Source organism: Lingula anatina, chromosome 4 (genome assembly GCF_051362555.1).
Source record: "Lingula anatina isolate TDL-2025a chromosome 4, LinAna3.0, whole genome shotgun sequence".
NCBI lineage: Eukaryota > Metazoa > Brachiopoda > Lingulata > Lingulida > Lingulidae > Lingula > Lingula anatina.
Genome location: NC_141770.1, coordinates 3,169,150 through 3,179,438, shown reverse-complemented (window position 1 = coordinate 3,179,438; position 10,289 = coordinate 3,169,150). Strand labels below are relative to the sequence as shown.

General features: G+C 38.7%; 1 protein-coding gene across 1 annotated transcript; it reads left to right on the top strand.

Annotated features, from left to right (window-relative positions):
• Window positions 1-3,460: 3,460 nt before the first annotated feature.
• LOC106172752 (allatostatin-A receptor-like) lies at window positions 3,461-10,289 on the top strand. Its single transcript, XM_087012068.1, has one exon. It carries the CDS (start codon window positions 4,052-4,054, stop codon window positions 5,261-5,263), a length of 1,212 nt encoding a protein of 403 aa, XP_086868194.1. The 5' UTR covers window positions 3,461-4,051; the 3' UTR covers window positions 5,264-10,289.

The following is a 10,289-nucleotide window of genomic DNA, read 5'->3' as shown; positions in this document are numbered from 1 at the left end:
AAGGTAATTTTACTCTTCTAGCCGTAAGGAATGTATTTCTGTAAAAAATCTTTAGGTAACCAAATGTTCACAAGGACAAAGAAGCTCTGTATGAATGAAAACTGTCATCTATTAGTGACGAAAAATAATACGTTACAAAGTGACAAACTTGGGGGGATAACCATACACCCCCCATACTATATAATATAAAACTGCCATAACAAAAGTTATTAGGTAGGTTAATGAGTGCAACCAAGATTTCTTAAGACAATATGTGAAACCACAAACAGCTATTGGGGCAAAAAGTTGGCACAAATGTAGAACAAAGACCATTAGATGTAAGAGAAACTCAAAATCCCCGCTATCAGGAAAGAGCTTTGTAGCAGAAAGGTACGACCAAAATGAGCTCAAGCGTATGGCACCAAAAAATTGCAGGCAGACCTTCGCAGCTACGCTTTCTCAGTGGAACGCCAAATTGGTTTGATTTGCGTAAGGAATGGTAGACCTATATGGTGAACAGAACCACCACCGTGGGCATTAATTCCCAACTCACTGTTTCTTTACTAAATTCGTGTTCTTTAATTTTACCATGGTATTCATGCCCATTTAACATGAGGACAGTGACAAAGAGAAAACATTAGGGAATATGGATCACACAGCAGCATCCTGCAGTATCTTGTTATTTCTACCCGCCTTTTTTGTTTCCCATGTCAAAGTGCCCGAGAAGTAATTACTACAAACCGCTCATCGATCTTATGGTATATCCCCCTGTGAAGGGAAATAAATGGCTGCAATATCTCGCTAAGAAACCGTCTAGGTCCCAAAAGGAAAGCAAATCACCAGCGTGTTAACAAGGCCACAATGGAACATATCTCCTGCATACTACCCTAAAAAGGAAGTTCTTCGAAAAAAAGTGCATGTTCGCTTTGGGAATAAGCCCTTAAGGTCGATGATACTTTTGGTGCACTTATAAACAGCAGACCTGACGAAGAAAACTACGTTCTTACATGCAATCTTTACATATGTTCAAGCCATGGCAACCATGAGTATTCAAATGATTTTCATCATATTTTCTCCTTTGAGTGTCTGCTTAATTTACACAGCACTTGTCCGACATTAGTTGAGTTACTCTTATCACATATTCTATCCGTGCAAGTAGGGAATATTGTTTCTTTAAAACTTGCCTCATGATGTGATAATAATTTCATCAGATGTGTTGCATGTTTCTCTTCGAGGAGGGTGCTTTATCGGTAGATATCGAAATATTGGAAGTACACGATATTTTCAATATTAGATGTTCCCGGCAAAAATGACCTGCTTTGTTCATGGTTTTGCGATAAACAAAGGTTCCTTGTCGTATAACGGAAAGTTTATAAGGGCAAAGTAAAGGGTTTTACAGAGGAAAAAAATAACGTAAGGTCGCATTCAGAAAAGATGATTCTCGGATCTACTGTTCTGCGGATCAAATTTGACAGACCATACAAGAAAACAAGATTGCCTAAAGCCTAGGTCCCAACTACGTTTTGGACGCACGGTTTTTAGGTTCCTTGCGTCCGGCTAGGACGTAGCTAGATCGCAGGGAAGAAATGAAGTAATTGGTGAAAAGTTTCTACGTGCTGTTTGCGTCCTTCAAATGTCGCACGATGGACGTGTTCCTCACGCACGAAATTCCACGTTTTCCGCAATATTTTGGCCGTAGACCACACGTAACAGCCGTACGTTCGGTTGGGACCTAGGCTTAATCATATCATTTAATGGTCTCCCCGCTCGCACGCGGATTAAATTTCGGCTTCGAGGCTTAATTTCTAAGATCGGAAGGTCTGCGGATCATCTGTTTTGAATGCTACCTAACATGGGCTTTAGAAGTCATAACGCATTGATTCGATGTTATTACTTCTTAAGTCCAATATTGGATCAGTCTCTCTTATCATGCAATATCAATCTACTGGACGAATCAGAAAATTCGCTGTCTTTCGTATGGGGAAGGTTCGTATCGAGAGTGACTGCGCATGCGCAAATTATAAGACGAATCATTTATCATGATCCGAGACAAATTTCCGGGTTTTGATTCGTTGGATTTTCTGTGAAAGAAAAGATTAAAGAAAGCATCGCTTCATTCCAATAAACTTCTCAACAATGTTGTGATAATCAAATAGTAATGTACATGTCAATGACAGTAAAATGTCCAAGATGTTATGAAATATTTGGCTTAGAATGATTGGTTTATTTGGGATGAATTATTTCTTTGTGGTTTAACACAGATGAAGTAAATGTTGACGTAGTTTGTATTATGTATGATCGCATACATTTGAATTTATTCGCGAAACTAGTTGTAGCTGTCGACAGTGAAAGTTAAAGGGATAGTAACTCTTCGTATGAGATCTATATTTTACAATAAAAACATCGTGAATAACTCATAGCAATAAAATATATTCTGTATTACCACAAAAAGGGCAGTTATAGCTATTTTTCTGATATCTGAGCTTGTCTTTAGACCACGTGACCTCCATTGATGGCTATACTCTGTTAAAATCTCTTAAGAGATTTTAACAAAAAACCAAACTTTTTAGAAAAAAAAAACAGGGACTAACTTTGAATGTTAAAATGGATTCATTAACCATTGGTAAGTATGGGAAAATTGTTGTTTACTCCAGGAAAATTCATTTTTTGGCCGAAACGAAGAGTTTTTATCCCTTTAACATGGAGTGTGAAGCGAGGGATAATACCACAAAATTTGGCCATCAAAATATAGGTGACTGTAAAGGGATAAAGTCTCTTCCCAAATCGTACAAATTCAAAGCCTTTAAGGCCCGTTTTACGAACGTCAATAAACTTCAATAAAAATGGAGTGAATATGTCTCCAGCGACCTTCATTGAACTAGAGATGTTTCCGCTTCCAATCATTCACACATGAAAGCTTAAGTTTGAACAAAGCTTTCCGTCTCTTTGTCTTTACCTTGACCAAAAAACCTGACAAGTGCAGACGCAAAAGAAATTATTGAACCAGGCTTTGCTAAGGTATTTCTTTTTAGTCATCAGAATTCTTTTACTTTATAAAGGTTGGTAAAATACATCCTCAGTCAAAGGTGACACAAAAGCAGATTTCTGTCCATTACACTGATTGAGGAAGTCGTTAAAAGCAAAATGGGCAGCTCTTTAATCACAATATGAGTCGCCAATTGAAGGATTATACGCGATTACGGGTGTAAAATGCCCAGGGGGGATTCATAGTTTATCTTGAAGCGTTTTTGTCAAAGATTGTTTCATTAATAATACATTTGATAGCCACTGTATAAATGTCAAAGTAAATGTGTGTACACGTTTATGTGCATGTATGTATACATCAGATACGATGTTACTGTATTATACAAGATAGATATCAAGGTTGTCTTCATGTATTTCATTTCATTTACTTGACTTTATCTTACAACAGTCAAGAGTGCTTATAAATCATGTCCTGTACTTTTAATCCATCAAAATAATGACGCATTGTGATTCAATTTGAACTGATGGTTCTCATAGTCAAAATGAGCGCCGTCTGCTTTCAGCTGCCAAGTATTCCAGGTTTAATTAAATTTCGTTGGTAACTAGGTGATTTATCTGTTTCTTATTGTCTTTTTAAACACTTTAGGTGACGGTGCTGACAAAGAAGAATACGAAGAAAATCGGGCGCTCTTTCCAAGTAATCTGTGCAGTTTTTGACGGGTTACTGAAAGGCTATAACTGCAACAGTTCATCCAGAGATTTACAACCTGCTTCCAGATAACCATCCTGTCAGCAAAGCATATTTTGAGTGATAAAAACGGCATTCCTTGTCATCTAACACATCTGACGATTGAACAAAGTACCTTTGGATACGAGTCCCGAGAATCGCATCCACACGGTTACAAAAACAATACACTTTAAAAAGATATAGATGAGGTTTACGTCAGGTGGACTGGGAACAAAGGCAAAAGTCACTTTTACCGAATATTCTCGAAGAACCGTAACGCGTTGACTGCCGTCGGAGTTGAGTTGAGGAAGGATTTGTGACTGGAGCATTTGTTTCTGCAAACATATTTCAAGTCTACTGATGGAGTTCAAGAGACAAATCGCCGGATTTGTTGACACATTTCCAAACAATGGGACCGTTGATTGGAACACTAGCCTTGACAATAATTTATCTCTACTGGCGGACCATTTTCAACCACGTGCATTCTTTGCCAATGAATATTTTAATTACAGTAACTCTGGATTTGACACCTGCAGTATGGTGCATTTTTTACATCTCATCGAATTGTTTTCCTTTTTATGCCCAATATTCTTTACTGTTGTGTTTTTAATTGGTGTATGTGGGAACGCTTTAGTTATCTTCGTGATCATCTCCAATAGCTATCTGCGTACCTGTCCAAATATGTTATTCCTCAATCTGGCAGTGGCAGATCTGTTGTTCCTCTTGTTCTGTGTACCGTTACAAGGGGCAATTTACATTGACTACTCTTTGGTGTTGGGCGAGTATGTTTGTAAACTTTTCAAGTACACGGTGTTTGTCACCATGTCAGTGAGTGCCTATACTTTGGTGGCTATTTGCGTGTTCCGCTGTATTGCCATTGCTTCGCCTTTGCACTCCTCTGTTACCTTAACAAAACGTCATTCGGGCACTGCGAACCTCATAGTTTGGCTCGCCATGATTGTCATTAATATTCCTGCCGCCATTTTCTACACGGAGCAAAGGAAGAACTATTGCCACTTTGTGTATCGCTTTGAATACCAAAAGTATATTTTCAACACAATCACTATTGGGATTGACTTTCTGCTGCCGATGATGTTGTTTTGCGGAGGAACTATGTTTATCATCCGTACTCTCTGCAAACGGAACAAAGCCATTTGCAAAATTAATGGAACGCAACGGGGAGCAACTGAAACCGAACACTCCCGCCGCAACACCAGAAAACTGATGGTCTTAGTGGTGTCCGTCGCCGTGGTTTACTTTCTCTCGTGGCTGCCTTTCCAACTTATAGCTCTTGTCAACACCATTCAAACCCACGGGACAATAGATGATTGTTCCTCATACGTTATCTCTACTGTCGCCCAGCTTCTTGCCTTTGCCAACTCTTGCTTTAATCCTATAATATATAACTTTGCCTCAGCAGGCTTCAGGCGGGCCTTCGTTAAAGCTTTGAAATGTTGCCCCATACTCCGCCTTAGACGTACGTCAACAGGGGAAACGCGCAGCACGAATCTAGGTATGGGGGATATCCCAATGGGTGACAGACAATCAAGGAAGCGTTTGATAACCAGCTAAGTGTGTTTAAAAGACTGGTCGATGCAGGTCTGAATTTGTCCTTTGTACCACCAGGGTAGGCGCTGGCGGTAAACATGGTTTTAGTCCTTACCTGTCTCGTCCGTCGGCTCCGTTGGCTCCATCGCCACGTCACCGTTACCGCTTCCCTTTCTCAGACTATAGAAAGGCCTCTTTGCTTTAGGTTACACATAATTTCAAAATGATTCACGTTGATTTGGGGATCTCTCGGAGCTTGGGCCTATTTGTGGCGTCATTCGCAATCCACCCTTGTCCAAATTATAGAAAATTAAAAGCTAAATATCTCCTTAACCGAAAGAATGATTGGAACAGTTACTATAGAAACCTGACCAAAAGTCAGTGGAAATTTAAAATGTGTCATTGGATTTGACCTTTGACCTTTATATCAAGGTCAAATGGACCAAACTTTTATAAAAAATTGGAATTTTCTGTGAAATCAATATTTGTTTGTGTTCATTTTCAGAAACTACAAGGACCTAAGTTTTATATTTATATTGAGGAGTTAACTCTAAAGGTCTCCATTCATCTCCGTGGGTTTGGTGTCAATCGGTGTATTTTCACGAGAGAAGCAGCTAATAGAACCCAAAATCCAAAACTCTCTCTCTCTCATTCCAGCACCGTTATCGCCAGAGACCTCTTGTCAATTTTTGTTTTCCACACGGTTAAAGAGTATCGCTTTATTAAAAGAACAAAGTTTCTTTTGAATTTTAATAGAAATTCATGTATTGGCACTCTTACTGTGACTTTGAATTTGACATTTGACCCACTTTTCATCATGAACTGAACTTTGCAAAATGTTCAACCCCATATACTCTGCATAAACCGGCGGAGATATGCCCATAGTTACTATATAACTTTAATAAAAAGTCATTTATTTGCAGTCTTACTGTGACATTGAATTTTAACTTTGGTCCCATTCAGAATAGGGTACTAACTAGTCCGAGGCTCAAATATGGCGACACACTACAAAGCATGCCGTCTGATCCGCTAATAGACACTGAATTGATATCCCGTGGGGAAGTATTCAAGTGGGTCAGCCATATATGGCCCTCGGACAAGTAAGTCCACTGTTCTGAATGAGTCTATGACCTTCTTTTCACCATGAACTGTGTTTTGCATTTGGAAGAAAACCTATTTCTCCACAACTAAAAAGATCATCCTTAGCTACCTTTAAACTCGAATGGGGTTTATCTCTCTGGAATTAAGTTACTCTCACTGGTGGGACAATTCCTGGGGGCGACATCGCCCCTCAGATCCTTCAGTTTGACATTTCTGCGAAGTGAAAGCCGGTTATAGGGTACATTTCGCATGTTATGGAAACTAAAGCGCCGTACAAAATACCTCCTGTTTTTTAGCTATCAATAGCGAGTTTTGTTTGTTTGTTTGCTTTTTATAATACGCTATTTTGATTCAGAATTAGCTGCAATTTTTTTAATGTACTTCGAACCCTTTTCATCTTTGTAAGTTCCTAAAAACATGGTGCTAACTGGCGACCTCATATCAACAAAACTTTTTTGTTTAGAACTTTACCGCAAGACGTCAAAAACAGGTCGCAGCTTTTCTATACTTCGGCGTATTTTAATCAAAATTGTTTCCTTGGTGATGACGGTTCAGCATGTGACACTTTGTTAAATTCTAATTTATTGGGTGTTGTCGTAATATGCTTGTACAGACAGAGTTGTTCAGAATGTAATATACATTTATTATTATTCGTTAAGTGATAAGTTATCATCAATGACGTATACTATGCCATCCTTGATTGAAAAAGCCCATATGTAATTGTAATTGGGCAATATATTAGATCATTGCATGGCTAAAGACATATCAAGATTTAAAATAAATCGTCTAGACAGAAGACCGACCACAGTGTGTGATTAATTAGGTTGCTGTCATTTTATATCATGCCAGAGGAGTCAACTATCGACTGAGATGTCAATCCAAGTTGCACGTATGGCTGGAGTCAAAAGACTGGTTTTTTGTAATGCGTCGCCCAGGGACAAAATACAGTCTGTAAGACACTTGCACTATGCGTAATGATACTCAGAGAAAATAGCGTTAGTTAATCTATTTAAGTTGACATCTAAGCAGACAGTGGGGGCGTTGAGCTGACTTTTTACGATTTATATAATTACGTATTTCATAGCCTTGCGAAATGGATGTCTCCAATTACATTGTTTCATAAGTCATTATGTATATGTTACATACAGAATTGACATTTAATATTGAATATTTCAGTTTTAAAGGTATACCTCGGTAAAATGCGTTCTTTATTTAATACTCAGATCCCACATAAGATATCTGACTGGAGAAGCATGAAGTCAGGTCTGTCGCTACCAATTAACTGACTACCAAGTCTGTTGCACTGCTGCATTGTGTAATATGCAGTGATTAATTGGCTAGTGCTCCTTCGGGCTGATCAAAGCTCGGCTTTGATGAAGCATGATTCTGTCAAAAAAGTATCCATATGTCGGCAAATACTGTATCGAAGATTTTTTTAATTTGCATGCAAGCGGTCAGTTTTGCAGTGGGTAAACTGAGTTAAGCAGTGTTTTATAAAAATTTTAAGCTGTGCCAGAATGGCACGAAAAAGACAGACATTGCGAGACAGTTTATTGTGTCAAACGGAATGGTCTGCATAGTTTTATGCCAAGACTGAAGTACCTACACAGAGACCACGCCCAATGTATCGACATCTCACCACCAGGGTACAGGACTCACTGCCCTTCAGGATATGCTGCTGTAGTGAAAGCAAAATCACCCAGTCCGTTTTGAATGATTGGCTAATTGTCACCAAAACGCGTTTTAAGGCTCTTAGCAAACACCAAAATGGTTTCAGCAGGTTAGGATATCAGGCGACCTCTGAGAAAGCCACTGTAAACAGCAAAACAGCGTAGTCTATTTCTCTAAGGAATTGGGGACCATGACCGTTGCTGGGTAGAACACTGAAACCGCGTGGCTTTCTTTATTGAGGTCAGATTTCATCCGCACAGCTAAACTGATCGAATCAGATATTACAGACATCCTGCAGAGGCCGACGACAAGGCGTGTGCAACCTTTTAAGTGACTAGGATCATTGACAGCGTCACTATTTGGAATTGATACCAAATTTGTGCCAAAACACTAATGGAAGTCATCGATGAAAACCTGCATCAGATCAAATAAAGCAATACTCTGGGAACCACTTGACCATCATTTGATAGGCCACACCTTAGGAACAATTTTAGGTTGCACGATGAGATTGCCGGTTCACACATAGCACTTTTGATAGCAGATAACTTACAGAACCAAGGAACTGAGCAGCTACCTTGGTCATCAAGATCGCCATATTTGAACCACATAGACAATATGTGGGTAGGTCATTACTCGCAGAATCAACGGCCTGCATGTCCTACAACAAAACTGAACCAAATTGGAGAAGTTTTAACCGTTGCCTGGAATTTTATTCCAGATTAAACTCTAAAAACTTATCCTAAGGAATGCCCTGCCGCTTGAAAGCTCTGGTAGCAGAGATCCGGTCCGGCGTAACAGCGACCATTGCTGTGACTAGACACTGACATGAGGGGCCTTTGTTGGGCGTGTACCTCTTTTAAAGACGATAATTTGGAAGATATGGAGATCCGAAATATCGCTTTCAATTGTTGTCGTACACTTTTAAAATAGACAATGAATTTTTGTTTGCTTCACTAGCGAATTCAATAAATGAACTGATGTCACCTTGACATCGAACAGATTATCAAAAGTTTTTAAAACACGACTTTTATCCTTATTTTCATTTATCAGTCAGCAAAATAGGAAAAAACTGATGAATCATGATTTGGAGAAAATATTCCATATTAAATGTCAATTCTGTATTAGTTTTGATAATGTATCTGGCGTTAGTAAGATGGCTGATTGTGAGCTAATGCAACCGCTCCTCTCTTGGGGGAATGTGATAGTAATTAGTTTGCGCAGTGTACATATGAAGATCGGTTAGCACCTACAAATATGAAATTGCACCTGCAGCCGTTAACGCACTCCGTTGAATGAAGCAATTCTGCATTTGCCAGCAGGCGGAAATATCTGTCATGCCCTTTCTTGGCAAGATTCTGGACGGCATGTCGACGATCTGATCATAACAGTAGACTGGGAACGTTTAAAATAAAGAATGAGAACCCATTGTGTTTGAGTAACGTAACGGTATATTAAGGTTGCCATAAATCACCTCAGCTGACAGGGTATTGATTTATTGCTTGCCAGAAAGAATAAGGTATTATATAAAAGAAATGTTGAAGCGAGAAGATAAAACTGTCGAGTTACGCAATATGAGAGATGATTTGTTTCTAGTTCTGGGACTTTTATTCCCAGTGTGGTGGCTCTTAAATGCTTATTGTCATGTCACAAATTATTATCTGCTTTTTTCAAAATCGATATGCATTGTATAAGGAACACTCTGTTGTTCGAGTATTTGTTGTTGAGATAAATGTTGACAACTTTATTATAAAAATTCAATGATGTTATCTATACAACCTTTCATTTGTACATATTTTATTTAATTTTACTCGTTTTTATTGTTACCCGTAATAAAAAGCCTCCGTCATATAACTTGCTGTGACATTTTATAAATAATGGAATTTTTTGACATTCGTTTATACAATATTGGTGAACTGAAATATGTTTTACACTGTATTGATTATCTACTAAACTCCTACTCCAAGTCTTGCGTGATCAAGGTTCATTCAACTTTACTGCGGAAATGAGAGAAAGCCAGGTTTTCAGACAAGGGGTGTGTCAGGACCCAGAATTCATTATAGCGCCTGATAGTCCCCTTTCTTTTATTCGACCTACATCTGAGAAATGAGACAGACTTGTGTTAATATTTGGCTTATATAGCTACGTTAGTCTGGATACAGATACACTTCTGTTGACTGCGGTACATATGTGCCTACACACACTGTACTGTAGTATAGTTTGTTGAAAGCATGAAAACAGGATATATTTAAGGTCTATTGCTTAGCGTGCTTTTATTTTT

Excerpts from the sequence above, each read along its gene's own strand:
- LOC106172752 (XM_087012068.1), top strand. The coding sequence starts at position 4,052 with ATGGAGTTCAAGAGACAAATCGCCGGATTTGTTGACACATTTCCAAAC.